Below are 18,778 nucleotides of genomic sequence, written 5' to 3'. Positions count from 1 at the left end.
ATACTGGGAAGAATTTAATCTGTCTGTTAATCCATCCTGATAAGATCCCTCCTGACATTTTAAAGAATTATTCTTCCTCCTCAGCGGGGATTTTTTTCATCCTAAACTGAGAGTGAGGGAGGTAAGAAGGCAAAAGGGCAGAATTCTCCTTTCCTGAGCTCTGGCATTATCCCTTAGTCACTCACCGGGGCAAGGGAAGCTCCATTTAAGAGTAATTGTCTCTTAGGATTATTATGCCAGAAGGGTTTCTGTGTATAAATGTCTCTGATTTCTGCCACTCATTCAGCAGTGTTCTCCAGTTGTCTGTAATGTTTTCTGCACTAAAAAACATGAAAGATTTCTAATCCAATTGCTAAGAATCTCTGAAATTGTTATCATTAATATCCACTTGGTTCAAATACTTGGTAACAGCCTAGAAAATCCTTTTATTACAAATGCCATATCTTACTTCCTCTGTAGATAAGTAACTGATTAGGTTTCCCCCAAAGTATTTAGCCTCTCTGGTAATAAAGCTCTGCAGAAAAACCAGCCTGGCACTTCTGATGGTTTAGGGTTAGGAAAAGGGCAAAACAAATCAGATCCTTTAAATACCACAAACAAGCAAAACAGAGCCTAAGCTATTTCCCTTTTTGTAGGTCACCTTATCGAGACATCTCCAGTTCAGAGCTGGAAACTGGACGGGACATTAAAAATAAAGTCCCTGTCAAGAGCAAAGCCAGAAGCACATCTTGATTGTTGCTGCCAGAGTATGTCAAGGGAGCAGATGAAAACCTCGTGGATAAAGAGAAACCCACCAGGACTGAAAGGCCACATAACTGATGGTGGGATTAAAACACTCACAGGGATTTAGGGGGTGAGTGCATTAAGACCGGGGTGCTTCTGCCATGGGCACCCAGCCATGATGAGAGGATGTAGCCTCAAGCTGTGCCAGGGGAGGTTTGGGTTGGCCATTAGGAGGAATTTCACCACAGAAAGGGTGATTAGACATTGGGATGGGCTGCCCAGGGAGGTGGTGGAGACATCATCCCTAGAGGTGTTTCGGTAAGACTGGACACGGCGTTAGTGCTCTGGTTTGGTCAACAAGGTGGTGTTGGGTCATAGGTTGGACTTGGTGACCTCAGGGAGCTTTTCCAACCTTATTGATTCGGGGATTCTGTGACCCACCAGGGGCTCGGCACCCACAGGCTCCTGCAGCTGGGGTGGGGCCCACGGCACACGACGCTGACTGGCTCAGGGGGCTTTGGAGGAACGTGGCACTGGAGCCCCAAGACCCCACTGCCCCCGGACCCACGGGCCCTGGACCTCCCGTAGGCCACCCTTAGCAAGGCAGCGCCACGGGGGATGCTGCCGCGGCTGCTGGGGGGTGATGGGATGGTTGCTATGGATGGTTGCTATGGATGGTCCCTGGGATGGTCACTGGGATGGTTGCTATGGATGGTCACTGGGATGGTTGCTATGGATGGTCACTGGGATGGTTGCTATAGACGGTTGCTATGGATGGTTGCCAGGATGGTTGATGGTTGCTGGGATGGTTTCCAGGGGCAGTCACTGGGATGGTTGCTATGGATGGTCGCTGGGATCGTTGCTGGGATTGTTGCTAGGGATGGGTGCTAGGTATGGTCCCTGGGATGTGCCAAAGCTGTCACTGGGATGGTTGCTATGGATGGTTGCTATGGATGGTCACTGGGATGGTGGCTGGGATGATCACTGGGATGGTTGCTATGCATGATTGCTATGGGTGGTCGCTGGGATGTGCCCGGGCTGTGGCTGGGACGGTTGCTGTGGCTGGTTGCTATGGATGGTTGCTATGGCTGGTTGCTATGGCTGGTCGCTGGGATGTGCCCGGGCTGTGGCTGCCATGGTTGACGGTCTCTGGATGGGGCCGGAAGCGCTTCCAGCGGATGGGAAGCAGTTCCGGGACGGCGCGGCCGGGAGCGGAGCGGAGCGGAGCGGAGCGGGCGGTGAGCGGGGCCGTGCCGGGCGCTGCGGGCGAGGGGCGCTGGCCGGGGGCAGCGGCGGCTGCAGCATCGCCCGGGAGCGAGTGCAGAGCCGGGGGGGCTCGCTGGTCCTGCCGAGGCCGGGCGGGGCTGGCCCGGGACGGATGGAGGGAGGACGCCGCTGTCCCCGCCCTGGGGCTGCGCCGCTGCTTCTCCCGGCCCCATGTCCCATAGCTGATTCTTCCCAGCCTCCTGTCCCATAGCTGGGATCCCCAGCCCCGTGTCCCACAGCTGGTTCTCCCCAGCCCCGTGTCCCATAGCTGGGATCCCCAGCCCCGTGTCCCACAGCTGGTTCTCCCCAGCCCCGTGTCCCACAGCTGATTCTCCCCAGCCCCGTGTCCCACAGCTGATTCTCCCCAGCCCCGTGTCCCACAGCTGATTCTCCCCAGCCCCGTGTCCCACAGCTGATTCTCCCCAGCCCCGTGTCCCACAGCTGATTCTGTCCAGCCCCGTGTCCCACAGCTGATTCTCCCCGGCCCCGTGTCCCACAGCTGATTCTCCCCAGGCCCGTGTCCCACAGCTGATTCTCCCCGGCCCCGTGTCCCACAGCTGATTCTCCCCAGGCCCGTGTCCCACAGCTGATTCTCTCCAGCCCCATGTCCCACAGCTGATTCTCTCCAGCCCCGTGTCCCACAGCTGATTCTCTCCAGCCCCATGTCCCACAGCTGATTCTCCCCGGCCCCGTGTCCCACAGCTGATTCTCTCCAGCCCCGTGTCCCACAGCTGATTCTCCCCAGCCCCGTGTCCCACAGCTGGGCTCCTCGGCAGCGCTAATGCCCATGGATCCAGCAGTGTGGATAGGAGCAGCCAGTAGACATTGCCCAGGCTCCATCCCCACACCTGCTAAGCCATTTAAAAATTACAGCTTGGGCTTTTATTGCCTCGCCTTTTGATGGAATCTTTCGCTGTACTTTATTTCCACCCCAAGAAGAAGCTAATATATATCACTTGAGCTGTTCCCATGGCTTTGTCCTCTGCCAATTATTTATGTAGTGCCAGGCGTGGCAGATGTCAGCTGGGAAACACAGTGCAGCAAGAAGAAAGGTTGAGTCTCTCCTGGCTGGTGCATGGCCCTGATCCTGGAAAAATATTGATTATTTGTCCCAGGGCCTGGTCCTGTGCCATGGGGAACAGACAAATCCTCTTTGGTGTTGTCACTGAGCAAAGCAGGAGCTGCTTTTAGGAGGGATCTTCCCACTCCTCCACCTTGTTCACTGCGTATCAGACCTCATGAATAACCTGGAGGGGTCAGAGGCAGCTTCCTCTCGGCGTCTGACATAGGAGTATTGATCTCAAATGCAATTTCAGAACTCCTTTAAGTGTGGCCATGGTGAGGAGGTCTGAGGAGAAAGGCAGTTGACAGCCTGTGGAGAAGAAGAGATGTTACCCAAGGGATAACTGGTGAAACTGAGCTTCTTGGGGACAGGGAGAAAGGCTCCATCATCCTGTTGGGTTAGGTGTGGGGCTTTGGGCACTGTGTGAACCACTGGAGTTTTTTAAAACTGAGGAATTTTGCTCAGAGTTTGGCTCCACTGATGGCAGGAAAACCAATGATCCGAGTGTGGGTTGCCTGAGCAAGCAAGGACACTGCTGTAATTAGTTGGAGCACAATGCCAGGTCTCCTCTGAGCATATTTCATGGGACACTGGTTCAAATGGTGGTGGCAGCTGCTGCCAGCCTGCAGGGGAGCTCTTGGTGCTGGTCATGTCACCTGGATTTCTTAGAGGTATACTAATGCCCTCAAGGGAGGTGAGCTAGAAAAGGGGGAAGGGGGGGACAGTTGCAGAGGGTGAGGACAGAGATTTTTTGTTTTCATTGTATCTGTTTCCTTTTCTTGTTTATCTCAGTGTTGTATTTCAGGTGCGTGAATCAGGATTATCAGTAGGAGTTTGTCCTGAGGAAACTCCAGGTGAGGAACGAAGGAACATCCCTTCCTGCTGTGTTTGAGGACAGGGGCAGGCAGCAATAATGTTTTCAAAAGATACCCAAATGAGATAAATGCAACTCAGAGGTGATTTCTTTCTTGCTTAGGAACTGCTGCCTTGGTGGGTTGGGAGAGGGAGTGATTTAAAAGGCAAAAGCAACTGGGATGAGCCACAAGCATGCAGGCTTTGTTCACAGCACTGAGCTGAGTCTGGGTGGGTCTGTGTATGTCCTGACTTCAGGTACAGCTCCTCCACAGCCCTTGATGACTGAGTTCAAATCAGAATTTGAAACGTTTCCTTTCACTGAAGTACAGACCTGGACAGGACCTCAAGAGGTCATCTATTCTTATCTCCTGGTTCAAAGGCAGAATTATATGTATATTATATATAGCCACACCCCATTCCAGGCCAGTGCTCATCTGATCTGCTCTTCTGAATCACCAGTAGCATGGATTCCACAGTCTCTCTATTCCAGTGGCTGGCAGTCTGTGTGGTTGGAAATGTTTTCCTGTCTTAAAATTCAAAATGATATTCTGTATTTCAGCTGAATGAAAATGAAATAATTCTTTTTTGTAATCTATATGCCTCTCCTTTTAGTATGTCACCAAGTGATAGTTGCCTCCTGTGCAATGGCATTGAGTTGACTCTCAAATTTATCAACTGTAACTTTGCTGGAATTACACGCCACATTTACCATCCTTCTGGACTGGGTCACATCTGCAGGTTGTAACAATCTCCTCCCAGCCTCAGCCTGCTTTGCTGATAATTTCTAGGAGGCAAACTCAGTGTGCAAACTCAGTCACACCCCAGCTTTAGTGGTACAGAGCACTGTAACTGTCAGGGAGCAGTGCTGATCCAGGGAATGCACAATGGGATCATCCAGGTCAGGAAAACTGAGTGGGACAGTAATCACAGCTGAGTGTGATGGCATCTCAGACTAATTGGATTTCCCTTTGGGGACTTCCTGACGTGTACTCTAGCAGTTCTGGCAGGAGAGTTCTCCCTCGTTGTAAAAAGCCATTACTCATTCATAGAACAAATTGACAACTCCATTAGCAAAAGATAAAGGGAGGAAGGAAGGATGGTCTCATGGCTGAGAAGCTTGGGACCCAGGAGATCAATATTTAACTCTGCCACAAACTACCTGTGTGACTGTTTTAAGTTGTATGGGGCTTAGTGTAACCAGCCACTAAAGCCACACTTAAATTTATACACATAACTCATTCCTCTGTCCTCAACAGCTCTAATTCTGTGTGGTTTTAGTAGTAAAACAACAAGGCTGTGACCATATAGACAATATAAGTAAAAATAAATAGTAAACGCCTTGCATGTGTGACCAACTTCAGGAAGAAATGTATTCTTGCTTATTAAGTTTTTCCCTTATTGTTTCATGAACATGGTTCATATTTTGTTTGTCTGCTCCTTACCCATAAATGGTCTAATACCAGGATTTGAGGGCTATTTTTGTAGGCAAGACAAAAGACAAGCACCCAAATTAAACACAGCTTTCATTTTCCTTTTTGTTGCTCCAGAAGATCAAGAGTATCTTCAAAACTCCATGAGGGAGTCTGTCACTTTTGGATACCAGAAAGTGAATGCCAGAAAGGATGATGCCAAAAATTGCTCTGTATTTTCCCCCTTGCAGTAACCAGTCTGAGAGCAGTAGAGGAGAAGGGTGCTCTGACAATGGCTGCAGAGTTGGAGTTCTCCCCACCTGAAATCCCTGAGCCCACGTTCATGGAGAATGTGCTACGCTACGGACTCTTCTTTGGAGCCATTTTCCAGCTGATCTGTGTGCTTGCCATCATCCTGCCCGTGCCCAAGTCCCACAAGACAGTAAGGAGTGCTCTTTAATATTGATACTAATGGGCAGAGTCAGAGAAAACAGGATGGGAGGGAATGTTGAGTAGCTGATAGAGACACAGCTGCCCCTGGGATTGATGACAGTTTCATTGTTCATTCTCCTTCCTCCCCTCTGGCTTTCCCACCTCCAGCTTCTGTCCTGTGATTTACCACCAGATAGGGAGGTCAGGAACAAATATCTGAGCCAGGATCTCTCTTAATATCAGTGAAAAAAGCAACCTGAAGCACTGACAAGGTGCTAAATGCATGACCAGTTCCTGGCTGCAAGGGAAGGCTTTATCCCAGCCCATATTGTCATCCTGCTGCTGATTTGCTTCATTAATTGCCAGGCAGGGCATCCCCTTTGCCTTTCAGGAAGTGACTCTGGGCTTCAGTTTGTGTGTGATTTTTGGAAGCAAAGATGCAGGTGAAACTTGTTGTATATCCTAAAGATGAGGAAAGCAGTTTTCAGGACATCCCATCCAGTGCCCAAGAGTCCTTTGATGCAGTTGGCACAGGAGAAGGTGAAAGGGAAAGGTTGAGGTGAGCTGTTCCTCTAGACTGAAGGATGTCCTGCATCTGCCTTTTTTTTCATTAAAGAGAAAAATGTCTTTGGTGCTGGGGATGGGTATTTCAGCGCTGCAAGGTGATCAGGCAGCAAGTTTGGTGCTTTGATGCAGATGTTGTCTGAAGGCATATGGTATATTTTCAGTAACAACTCAGCATGGGGAGTTTTGTTTTCAGGCTCTTTATTTCCATGTTTGCTCCCTCCTGTGCAGAGGGAGCGTGGAAATTTTCAACCTACTGGGGGAAGGGAATGCCTCAGGATGAAGTAGAGTGAAGGATAAAGTTCATGACCCAAATTTTCTACCTTTAACTGCTGGTGTGATGTGATGCTGTCCTGCCATGGGTCATGTTCCCTCCTGCTTGTCCTGCCACAGGAGCTGCAGCTCCCAGCAGGGAGATGAACAGGCAGTTGCTGGATACCATGCAGTGGCATTGCAAGGCTTAGAATCATTCAGGTTGGAAAAGACCTCTGAGATCACCGAGTTCAACTTTTGCACTGTTACTCTGCAGCCACCAGCACCCATCTGGTCAGACTCCATCATTTCCCCAGGAAATTTTTGAGAAATACCAAGTAAGCCCATTCTTGAAAGTTGAAAAGAGTGAGAGCTCTGGTCTGGAGTGGAAAACTGGAGACTAGCCCCCAATTAAAATGATATGGCTCAAGGACCTTTTAGTGCTTACATTTGTAGTATACCTTGATGTTTGCATACTGCAGTTTTTATTTTCTCCATATATAAACAGTCCTCTTGATGTACTGTCCATATGACTTGTTTATGAGACCAAAAACACCATAGGCTCCCCCTCCAGATCTTGAGAATGATGCTTGAGTTGGGGAACTTTGCTGTCTTGGAGCCTCAGACTTTGAAGTCTACCTTGGTTTGGACATTAGAAGGCAGCAGTGTTCACGTTATGGCAGCAGCATTCTGCATCCCTGAGTAACAGCCGTGTCCCTGGAGCCTGCCAGCTCCCTGTGCACTGATCACAGCCTTTGGAAAGCCAGCCAAGTCTCCTTCCTTGGAAAGCCACACAGATGTGAGATGTAATAGCCCAGTAACTTGAGAGACGTTTGAACCAAGCTCTTTGATTAAAAGGACGCTGTCAGATGCTGCCTCCCCCTCCATTATCTGGAGTTCTGGCTCGGAAGCTTGGAACTCGCACGTCTCGCTCAGCCGTTTTTCGTGTGTCCTTTTCCAGTTGGCACACTCAGGCTGAGAGAACCCAAGATGCTAAAGCAATATTTATACTCAAATGCATTTAATGAAAGGAGGCAATCTGCATGTGTGTGCTTTCTCAGAGGAGACTGGCGCTGTTCCCTTGTGTTTTCACAAGATAACTAGATTTTATTTCCCATGGCTGCAATATTATCTCTCATCTTCTCTGAAGGAAACAAGCATCACATCTCAGTGTTTTGTTAGTCCAAGTGAAGGGAGCTTTGCCTGCAATTCCCTCCTTGGATTTTTGAGGCTCTGAACTTTATATTCTTCCTGCTGCTTTGGGGAATATTTTTTTGTCTTGCACATGATAGTGATTAATGTTTGGCAGAAATGCCTGCTGACTGTTTCCACGCACCCTGGTGATGATTATATGTTATCTTTTCCTAATTCAAATAGTTTTCATTTAGTGTTGATTTTCTTCTTGCCTTCAAAGTTTTTCTTCTCCAAAGCCTGTTTTAGATTCTTAAGCTTTTAATGGCACCTCTGGTAACAAGCTGTTTCTGTGCAGAAACTCACACTCATCAAAAAGCACATGCAGAAGGAGCAGAGATGATGCTGCTCGAGTCTCATTAAATGTGGCCTCAGTTTGACATCAGTGTGTTCCAACAGAGTTCCAGCACTTGTTTCCTCTGGCTTATACTTGAATCTCCAAAGCAGCCTGTTAGCAAAGGGTGAAAAAAGTTACTGACTGTTTCTTAATTGATTCTTGTAGGACTCGGACAGTTTTGAGCCTAAGAATTCAGAGACGGTGAAGAAGCCAAAAGCAACTGCTCCACAGATAAGCAAGAAACCCAAGAAGGAAACCAAAAAGAAACGATAGAGGTGTGACTGATGAGCCTCCAAAGACCAAATAGCCACCTATAATCATGCTTCCTCAAAGACAACATCAAAGGCAACTAACTCTGTTCATGGTTTTCCGGCATTGCCATCTTTTACTTTTCAGGGGCAAGGGAGAAGAAACTTAGAAGAGTGGGAGGGTTGGGGTTCTGCCATAGGTTTCTTGCAAGCAAAGAGAACTTCACATATCCAGGACTTCATTTGACTTGATTAATGTGTCAGTCACCATTAAAGTGACTTTTTCCAGTTCTGGTGGGTAGAGAGGGCTGTTGGCCTGGCTCCTCCATGCTGGCTGGGATTTGTAGTAAAGTCCCTGTGGAAAGTGGAGCATGGGTTTGCTACTTTGGATACCAGTTTGTGTTGTGTTTTTTGAAGGCTGAGGGATCAAATGGATCAAGAATACCACGCTACACAGCTTTGTATTAATCTCTGTTGTCATCTAGTCTGAAATACATAGCTGCATTTTATGTCTTAATCATAATGCCTTTGTCATATTCTTTAATTCTTTAGGTAATAACTCACCAGATTCCAGACTAGTGGAGATGAAAGCTTTCATTTCCCCAGCGTCGCTGCCACTTGTTCCCCACCCATGCACTCTTCCTTTCTATTCCCACCTTTGAAAGCAGGTACATTTCAGGGAACTGAGGCTGCGGTGGGGATTGCAATGACTACAAGAATCAGGAAACAATTTGACTCTGGAAGGTGCAGAATTTAACGCCTGTGCTGTGGAGTTGTCCTTGAAAACCTGGGAAGGCCAGGCACTGTGTGCTGGAGAATAGCTGCTGAGGTGGGAGTGTGGGGATGGTGCACTGGTGGTGGTGCATCAGCCAGCCCTGCCTCGCTGTGCCGTGGATAAACCCTCCTGGCAGCTGGCTGATCCCTGACCATGGGCCCTCTTTCAACACGGCTGGGGATCATTGCACTTGCAAATGCCCTCCCAGCCTTCCCTGCCACAGTCTGCTCCATCTCCTCTGGCTGGATTCCTCCTGAGGGTGAATACGTTCTCAGCCTGAGGAGGTGTGGTATTTTAAGATGCAAGGGGTGGCAGGCCAGCTGTGTACCATGGCTGTATGGCAGGAGACACAGACACTGTGTTCCTTCAGGCTCTGGCTCTCCAGGCCCAGGGACAATCCAGGATTTAAATGTGGCTAGACAGGAAGGAGATAGGTGGTGACGTAGCCACGGAGTCTCTAGAGCAGCTCGAGCTTCCTGATGCCAGCTCACATCTTGGTTTGTTTGATCAGGAGTGAGTCAATGGGAGGAGAACCTGCTCTCTGAGGCGCACCCAGGGTTCAGAGCAGCTTTGAAGGAAGGGTTCTCCCTGGCAGGGCTGCAAGTCTGTGATCCTCTTTGCATACGCAGACTCCCATCCTCGAGTCACGATGCCTGGTGAGCCCAGGTTGTGTTCTTCAACAGCAGGTGAACAACACGTTTACAGAAACCACCAGTGCAGAGAGCAGCCACGTCCTCTGCTCTCTCCTGCTTTTTGTGGGGGTGACAGATGGATCCCAGCACCAGTGTGACTGATGCTCTTAGCCAGAATGCTGGCACCGAGTCACACTTCTTAAAATCGAGCTTGGAGTTCTGCTTTAAATTCTGCTTTTTAAATTCTTTTTTCTGAGCTACATGAAGGCAGTACCAGGAGGACAGAACAAAGCATAGGACACAGAAGCACTCTAAAGTTGATTTAAGTTCTCAGTACAAAGAAATATTATAAAAAGTTCCCACGTAAATAACAAAGAACAGTGTTGTGCCTTGAGTTTCCATGATGGATCTTTGGTCTGTCTCTGATCTGCAGGGCAAAGAAAAGCCATGAGTGGGTACTGCAGATCACTCTTTCCATTTTAACACATGAGAATGGTTTTATGTAAATTCCAGCTTTCTGCAGGTTACCTAAAGCAGGGGGTTAATGCTTTAATGGAATCACAGGACACACGTTATCCAAAAATACAGAGTCACTTCTGCAGCTCAGATCCAGTTAGCAGTGGGCACTGTGTTGCTGTTACCTGAAATAGCAGCTACTACATCAATGTCCACATCCAGCTGTGGACATTGGCTGGCTCACTCATTGCTCAGTAGAAATCATGGATGTTGGGGTTTGGTTTTCTTGGGGGGAAGAGGGATGAAGATAAATTCCCCAGTCTGTTCCTGACAGCTTTATACCTATTTGAATGCTCTTGTGTGCTGAACTTAGAGTATGTAGAGATTACCAATAACCCATGTATTTTAGTTCATATTGAAATGTGTAATAAATGCCATCAGAATCTTTGTTTAAAAAGCAATCTGTGTTTAAAGTTCTGCTGCCTGTTCCCTCACATTCACTGTGAAAGCTGCCAGAACTCCCAGACTATAGGAACACAGGGACATAAATAACCTAGTCATTAAAATGATCCATTAAGGGAAATCCTTTCAGATCCTTTAATCTGTGAGAAATTGGTTAGTTAATACTGTCAGGCATGTGTGCATCTGTATCTGTGTTTGCCTTGGAAATAGCAAACTATCTCCCAACAGTGATTCACCTTCCTGGAAGAGAGAAGAAAACCATCCAGTGACTAAAGCAATTTGCCCCCCATGAGAGGGTTTTTGGCTGTAAGAGCCCCCATGAATGTAGCCCTAATAAAGGCATCATTTGTTAATAGTGCAAGCAGGGGATTAGACAGGGATTCAGTAGGCTGGTAAAAGGGATTTGCAGGAGCCCAGGTTTGCGTGGCTGGAGCGTGGGGCTGTCTGGTGGCTCTTCTTGGCTGCAGTGAGACCAGTGTGGTAGCCAAGCTCTGGCAAGTGTTTGTTGGTTCTTGGTAGCCCAGCTCTGGCAAGTGTCTGCTGGTTCTCTCACCAGAAAACCAAAACAGAGGGAAGGACTAGTGTGGCGACTCCTTTAATTGCCAAGCACTTTTCTCCAGGCTGTTTTGTAATTAACATCCCACGGGGAGCTGAAGACCTCATTAAGTCAATTTTATTGAAGGGGAGGTTTTCAAAGGTCTGTCTCCAGGTCCCTGCCAGTAGGCAGCACCACTGCAGCCACACCTTGCTCTCGCACCCAAAGCCAGGAGCTGGCTGAGGGCTGGATTTCCTCTGCTGGTGCCTGTCACAGAGTTCCTGTCCCTCAGTGGGACACGGCTCAGCTCTGAACAAACATGGCTGGGAGTTGGGAGGTCTTTCTCCTGATTTTGATCACATTCAAGCAGCTCTGCCTCTCTAGCCACGCTCATCTCGAGAGCTGGGGCCATGGCTGTCCCTGGAGCTGCCCCATGCTCACAATGCATCCTTCGTGCTCCCCCAGTGCCAGCAGCACAATCCCTTGAGACGGGCTAATAAGGAGCTCATGACTGGAGTTCCAGTTCACATAGTTCAATTAAATCCCTGTTAATCTTGTTCAGACCTAATTTACTTTCATTCTCATACACACGGCTCTCTCTGCTTCAGAGAGATTCTGCCGAGGTTCCCTGCTGACAGGACTGGAGAGCCCGAGGCCCGAGGCCCCATCAGGCACTGATGTTCGCAGAGCTGCCCCCTTGTCGAGTCAATAAGCTCAGATTATTTCTCAGCCTGTCATGAAGAATGAAAATATTCCTTCAGTGCCTGGGTTTAGGGAGGGTCCCAGGCTATCTGGCAATGCTTGAGAGGCGATAAGGGAGTGGCAGCAAGGGAGGACCTGTTCAGTGTCTGCTTGCCAGGGCACTGCTTAACCATTGCCCTCTGTGTGTGTGTGATAATTTTTGGACAGCTGGGAGCTGGGGTGCTGGGCTTCTCTCCTGGGAGCATCTCTTCCACACTGATACTTCTTTCAGGGCAGAAGTTGTGTTGTTCACAGTCTGTGGCCTGCAGGGATTGAGATGACAGTATTGATTTAGTTGTTTATTAATCTCATGAGGCATCAGAGACTGACTGCAGTGAGAAAAGGGGATGATGAATGGAGAATGCTGGAGTACAGAGCATTGCTGTGTGTTTGATGATTAGCTTGATTGCTGGCCTTGACACCGGGAAGGGATCTGACCCTCCTCTTCCTCATGCAGCCGTGAGGGATGATTTGTTTGGGAAGCATTCCCTTTCTCCCTGGCCGCAGACGTGGGCTGCAATCAGTGTTTGCCTTCCTCCTCCAGTTGACAGTGACTGCAGGTCCAAGGTCCAGCTCTTCTCTGGCAGTTTGTGGCTTTTGAGCAGTGGTTTGTGGGGGTGTTTTCTGGCTTTTGGTACCCAGGTCACTGTGCAGTAGCTGCTCCAAATGTCTCTTGCTTGGGGCTGGCAATTGCAGGGCAATGAAATCGGCTTCCTGCCTGTCCCTTGGAATTCAGCTGATTTTCCCATTTCATGATGCTTCTTCCCAAGTTGTGGCTTTTCTGTCGCCATAAATTGCTGCCATGACCCTCGTGTCGCTTCCAGCCTGTAGACTCGTGTCCACTGCAGTTGTTCTGTCCTTGCAGAACATTTTACCTGCTAGTGACAGTGGGCATTACCTGCTGTTATCAAGGACTGATACAAAGAAGGAACGGGTGCTGGAGCATCCAGGATGAAGAAAGGATGCAGCCCTTTGTAAGTTTTGGCGATGATTTTTTCAGTCAGCAGATGTAACAGCCAGGGAAGGGATTTTCCCTGCCTTGGGAGGCCCAGGTGCACCCAAACAGCTGTGCTGAGCACATCATCCCTCAAAGCCATGAGGAGCCAAACCCATCACACAGCACACTCCAGAGCTCATGATGAGCGAGTGCTGTGGTGCTGCGCGTGCTCCACGCCTCCTGCTCAGATCCTGCTGCTCACCAGCACACGCAGGATTTGTCCTGTGCAATCCCCAACCTCTTGCAGTGCCCACTTTCCTCCTCACAGCTTCCCTGGTTTCATTTACTGCCTCGAGGCCCTGGTGTGGCTTTGATGCCCCTTGCACTCTGCTTGCCATCCCTGGGAAGCCACAGTCCAGGTGAGGACTCAGGATGCAGAGCAGGGGTTGGAGCACAGAGGCTGATGGGCTCCTCCATGGTTTCAGTCCAGCCTTTCTGGCTGGTGGGTACAAGGTAGACCTGCTTTGGGTCACATCTGCTCAGCTTTTTAAAAACGTCTCTTGCCTGGTTAGTGTCTCTGGTTGCATGAGAGGAGCTCAGCTCTCAAATGATGGCAAGGAGCTGTATCTTTAGCACCATGCTCTACTGGAAGTCCTATTTGCACAGCATTCCTTTTGTGTGAAACCTGCTCTCGTGACATCCCTGTGTTTCTTGCCAGAGGCTGTCCCAGCCTCTGAGCTGCCACCCCTGTGTCGAGTTCAGCCAGTCCCAGTGCATGGACTGGGGCCATGGAACGCATCAGCAATGGCCTGAGACATCTCATATCTTGCCCAAGCTACAGCCCAGGTGTCCCTGGCTCCAAGGCTTGTTCCTGCTGCCTTCCCTTTGGCTGCTGCTTCTGAAAAAGCCATCCCAAGCTTATAAATTCACCTTGCCATGAGCTAAAGTCCAGAGTACAACAGACGCCGTCGAGCTCTCGCAGGCAAAGCTGCTCCTGCGGCTCCAGGAATCAGCTCCAGACGTTTCCTGCTGTTATTTGTGCAGGATCCATGCTGGAGCTGTGCTGCTGGCGTGGAGCTTGTGGGGTCACATCCCTCTGGCTCCCCGAGGGCAGCTCCTGCCCGTGGCTGGGTGAGCCTACGCTGTAGCTGAAGGGCTGGACTGGGCTGTGTGCAGGAGAGGGTCTCCACGGCTGGGGCTCCCACGGAGCAGCTGCTAGTGATGCTGTGGTGGCTCCTTTGGGAGCTGAAGCAGATATCCTCCAGTGTCAGGCCTGGGCAGGATGAGCAGATTTTGAGAAAAGCTGCAAGCAGTTCTCGTCCCTATCTCCCCCCTCACTTAACTCGTTTTAAACTCAGCTCGGACCCAAACCTCATATGGTATAAGTTTTTCAGATTCAGACTTTGGCCTCCTTCGCCCATCCCTCGCTTGAAGGACCAAGACTGGGTGATTAAGGGGAAACACCCTTGTGTCTGCTCCGGCTCTGCTTGCTCAGGCTGCAGGCGGGCCAGCAAGCAGCTGGGTGCTGGCAGGGAGGGAACGTCCCAGCCCTGGGGCACGGTCTCCTGGATGTGGCTACCGGAGCTCTGCACCAGCCAGCCATCCTCTACTGCTCTGCTACCAAATCAAGCCAGAAGCAGGGCTATAAATCTCATCTGGGTGAGCTTCCCCGAGTTTTTCTGAATCGCTCTTTTCTATGGATACTAAGACTGGCCAAAAAGCAGAATTTCCACGCTGGGAGATGCCAACTTCTTGTGTGCGGCTTTCACGCTGAGCTGAGGTAAGAAGCAAAACGTGTCGGATTTTTGCCCAAATGAGCTACTCCAAGAAACTTAGTTCAGATTGTATCAAAGCATATTTTATCAGTCAGAAACCTGACAGGAAATGTTGTGCCTTTATTGACCATGCAGATAATTTCAGCCCGCAGCTGTTGAACTCGGTGCCTCCTTATTAAATATTTGCATGTCACCGAGTCAGTGGTTTCCCCGCAGCCCTTTCCCCCAGGGAATTTTGCAATGACACTTCCTGGCTGGGGCTAAGGGTCTCTTTTGTAGATTGTCACCACACTGAGGGACACAACAGGTCCTGAGCCCTCCTAATAATTTCTTCTCAGCTGCCCCTTTTTATCCTATAACCTGCATCATGCTGGCGATTGCTGCTTGGCTCTTGCAGCCCTGTTGCTCAGTGTGGGAGAGAATGGCCAGAATGAGCATTTCTAGCATGAAATATTGCCAAATGGCTCGTGCTGCAGGGTTATTCTGGTCAATCCCCCTTAGTAAATCAGCTCCTGAGCTTGAAACTGCAGCTTCCTTAACGGGGCTGACGGTGCTGATCATTTCCTATCTCACACTCACTATTTGCAGGGCTGTAAAGCTCAATGATCGTAAAATCTCAGGGCAAGAGCCGTGGCTGCCTCTCTGTCTCTGCCCAGCATCTCAAACACAACCATTATATTATTAATAGTAATAATTCCTGCAACTGTATTTGGAATTTGCAGTGAACAAAGTGCCGCCTCAGGAACAGAACCCAATAGACGAAACTTATTCACGCGTGCCAAGGAGATGCTTAAAAATAAAGCTGGCTGGAGATGAATAGATGTTTTGTTGTAAATCCACAGTTACTTTGGGGAGGTCAGGGCTCGGATCAAATACTGGACCCAACAAGCACCCTCTTAGCTCACAGGAGGATTTCAGGAGCCCCGTGGAGCATTTTGGTCTGCACACCTGGAGGGGAAGGAGCCACGTACTCACTTACTTACTCATGAGCATGACAGCATCTGCCTACCGTAACTCTCATTCTTCTTATTCCTAATGAAACTTGTGTAAAGGTCAGCAAGAAAACACAGAAATACCTGAGCATGTCTTCATTTCTTTTTAAAGTGTCGTTTCAAGACGTCCTGTAATAACCAAGCCACTGGAAATACTCGGTGCTACTTTTGTTCAAATTGAAAGTAGCTGGTTTTCAGTTTCTGCAACCCTCTTCCTCTCTCTGGGGTGGGTTTTATCAGCATTATTTAAAAGTGAAGAATCATATCAAGAAAATAAGTTTCAGACGAGAGACTGAAATCCCTCTTTGGGTGAAAAAAGTAGTGATTTGCATTAGACTGCTTAAAGATAAATATTTGGAGTGAGGCATGAGGCAAAGAGAAGTGGGTGGCCAGGGGCTCTCAGGCTCTGGACATCATGTCTGAGCCAGGAGTGTCCTGAGGTGCGCTGGGTTGCTTAAATGGTCTTAAATCGCAGAATCACCAGCACTGCATGTTTAATGTCAGCCCTGTGCGGGCACATTCCAGCATCTGAGCCCAAAAGATAAGAGTCTGGGTTTAGAGAGTGTCTGTTTGTAATTTTAGATTTGCACATTGGCATCGTCTTAGAAGAAGGAGAGGTTGTGTCGTGGACTTGGTCTGGCGTGTTGAAAGGCACAGTGCTGTGGGTGTTTGCCTTCCAGCCATGGGCCGGCACTGCCAGAGATGGGAACTCCGATTGGGAGGACAGCCTGGAGAAAAGAAGTGGATTGCAAAAGAGAAAAACAAAATACAAATATTTATAAGTCATAATTGCATCTTAGATTCGGGTCTGGATCCAGTAGAGGCTGAGTCATCCTCAGCAGCTCAGCCGGGGCTGGAGCCAGGTCCCCACTCCCCCGGGGTGTGCTCCCCTCCGGCAGCGCTACAGGCCCGCCGAGTTGGTCCTCCTGGGATGGGGAGGAACCTGTGTCCCTGTGTCCCTGTGTCCCTGTGCAGCACAGCCGGGAGAAGGTGCGGGGCTCCCCAGGCGCTGGTGAGATCCCCTCTCTCCCCCACGTTACATCCGCACGGGTGAGCAGAGCAGCACCCGGGACTGCCCCACACCACCGCCTTAATTCCTCCACCCCACATCGGATGAAGAATCCTTCCCTCCACATCCCCACGCCAGCTGAATAGCAGCGGGGCTGGGCTAAGCATTAACAGCCCCCAAGCCTCGGAACAAAGCGGGCTGCGGTCGGATGCTCCGGCACGGAGCAGGCAGGGCTGAACCCCCCCAGACCACACACGGGTGTCCGGGGAGCCCGGCCCCGGGAGGGAACGGACAGGGAACCGGGAGGGAAAGCGTGTCCTGCCCGGCTTGGAGGGACCTTATCGGCGTCAGCTCCTCCCAAGGAAGGGCCCCTCACAATGCGCTGGCCACGGGTGATGGATCGGCGCGTGCATGACTCCTTGTTCCTGGTGACTCATGGATTCGCTGGCCTTCGCCAATGTCATGGGAAATATTTTTTTAATAACTCAAAAGGCCGGGGGTGGGAGGTGGGGGGGTGGGGGGGTGGGGGGGGGGGGGGAGTGGGAAACAGAAAGAAAAACTCCGCCGCGTAGTTCTTTAAAACTTGTTAACTTCCCAAATTGTTTCTGAAGTGTCAGATCTTGCTCGGAGTGAGGAGGGTTTTGGGAAAACCCCCGCGGGGAGGCGGCAGGGTTGGTCGGAGGGGTGGGCAAGGATGGCAGAGGTGGTGCTGGCTGTGGAAACGCAAGGGTCACTGGAGCTGGCCAGCAGCCCAGCGTGCCGGATAAAAGACCTGCATGGGGTTTTAAGGAGTGGACTGCTTCACCTCCTTTCTTCCGGGAGGATAACGTGACAGGGAACGCTTCAGTGGATCGCCAGTGGGGGAGGTGGGAGGGCTGCCAGCGCCGCTGAGCTGGTCGGGCAGCCCCGACGGGCTGGGCGCGGGCATCGGGGCACCCTGAGCCCGTGTGCGCACCCCGGCACTGCCCGGTGCCAGCGCAGAGCTGGGCATTTTCCATCTCCTGCTGCCGCAGAACCGGGAGGGTGCTGAGGAGCAAGGGCAGGGATGGGTGGAAATGTTCCCGTGTGCCCACCTGCCTGATGGAACTCAGGGACACACAGCCCTGAGGGGGTGCTGCTGCCAGCTGGGACTGGGTCCCCCAGAACCCCCGCAGCTCCACGCTGCCTTGCTTTGGAGGCCGGCGCCGGCTTCAGGGCCGACCGGGGGTGGGGGGGTGTTAACCCCTAAACGGGATAGATGCCCCAGCGGAGCACAGACACCGCTGCGTGCCCGTGCTGCCTCCAAAGGGCCCCACAAAGTTTCCAGGGTTCCCAGGGAGGCCCAGGACGTGCTTTATCTTTGCCTGCTTTTCCAGCTGAAGTTTTGCCTCCTTCTGGCTTCAGAGAAGGGGGAACGTGGGTTGCAGCCCTCTGGGAAGGCGAAGTGTCCCTCCTGGGGATGGGGAGGAACAGAACATGACAAAACAGCGTTTCCCCTGCAGTTCGCCGCGCGTTAGGGCTGTTGAATAAAGCGAACCGCAACCCAGCCGGGATTCAGCCTCCTGAAAATCATTTCTGTGTTACCAGCTCCGGCTTCCAGGTAACACGCCAAGCCAGCCCTTCGGGGCGAGCAGCGCTGGGCTGGGGCGGGAGCACCCCTTACCCCTCACCCGCGGGGCGCCGCTCCCACGCGTGTCCCCGGCACAACCAGGCGGTTCCCCCGCCGCGGGCCGGGACGCGCCGGCAGCGCCGGCGGCGGGGGCGGCCCCTGGCCCGTGCGCGCCCCGCGGAGCCCGGCTGCCCGGAGCCTTCTCCCTGGAAAAAAAAAAAAAAAAAAAAAAAAAAAAGCCACGGAGGGAGGGGAGGGGCTGCTGCTGCCTTTTCCCCCATCCTCCGTTTCCGGTTTGCTGCCATATTACTCTCTCTCTCTCTCTCTTTTTTTATTATTTTTTTTTTTTTTAATTTTCCCCTCCCCGTGGTGCCCCCCCCGCCCCGCGGAAGGGGTGAGCGGGGGCGGGCGAGGCAGCAGCGCGCCGGGGCCGCGGCGCTGCGCGATGCTGCTGCCGGCGGCGCTGCCCTGAGCCCGGCCCGGTGCGGGGCGGTGCGGGCACCGAGCGCGGCGGCGGCGGCGGCGGCGGGGGGCGG

General features: G+C 51.1%; 1 protein-coding gene across 2 annotated transcripts; it reads left to right on the top strand.

Moving 5' to 3' along the window:
* The first annotated feature begins 1,872 nt into the window (after positions 1–1,872).
* MANBAL (mannosidase beta like) lies at positions 1,873–10,661 on the top strand. Of its 2 annotated transcripts, none has more exons than XM_040080098.2 (4): positions 1,873–1,961; positions 3,858–3,906; positions 5,568–5,758; positions 8,258–10,661. In XM_040080098.2, exons 1-4 carry the CDS (start codon positions 1,902–1,904, stop codon positions 8,363–8,365), a joined length of 408 nt encoding a protein of 135 aa, XP_039936032.1. In that variant the 5' UTR covers positions 1,873–1,901; the 3' UTR covers positions 8,366–10,661. The 2 variants fall into 2 exon arrangements, with proteins under 2 accessions (XP_039936032.1, XP_039936033.1); XM_040080099.2 differs by having other exon boundaries at positions 1,911–1,961; positions 3,845–3,906.
* The last annotated feature ends 8,117 nt before the right edge of the window (positions 10,662–18,778 follow it).

The sequence above is a fragment of the Hirundo rustica genome, chromosome 16, assembly GCF_015227805.2.
Source record: "Hirundo rustica isolate bHirRus1 chromosome 16, bHirRus1.pri.v3, whole genome shotgun sequence".
Classification (NCBI taxonomy): domain Eukaryota; kingdom Metazoa; phylum Chordata; class Aves; order Passeriformes; family Hirundinidae; genus Hirundo; species Hirundo rustica.
Note: the sequence above shows the minus strand (reverse complement) of the source record. Positions and strands in the feature narration are given on the sequence as shown.

Bases quoted from the DNA above. Each gene is read 5' to 3' on its own strand.
- MANBAL (XM_040080098.2), top strand. From the start codon at position 1,902: ATGGGAAGCAGTTCCGGGACGGCGCGGCCGGGAGCGGAGCGGAGCGGA. The intron at 1,962-3,857 runs GTGAGCGGGGCC...GTTGTATTTCAG, and splicing joins GGAGCGGAGCGGAGCGGGCG to GTGCGTGAATCAGGATTATC. The intron at 3,907-5,567 runs GTGAGGAACGAA...TCCCCCTTGCAG, and splicing joins TTGTCCTGAGGAAACTCCAG to TAACCAGTCTGAGAGCAGTA.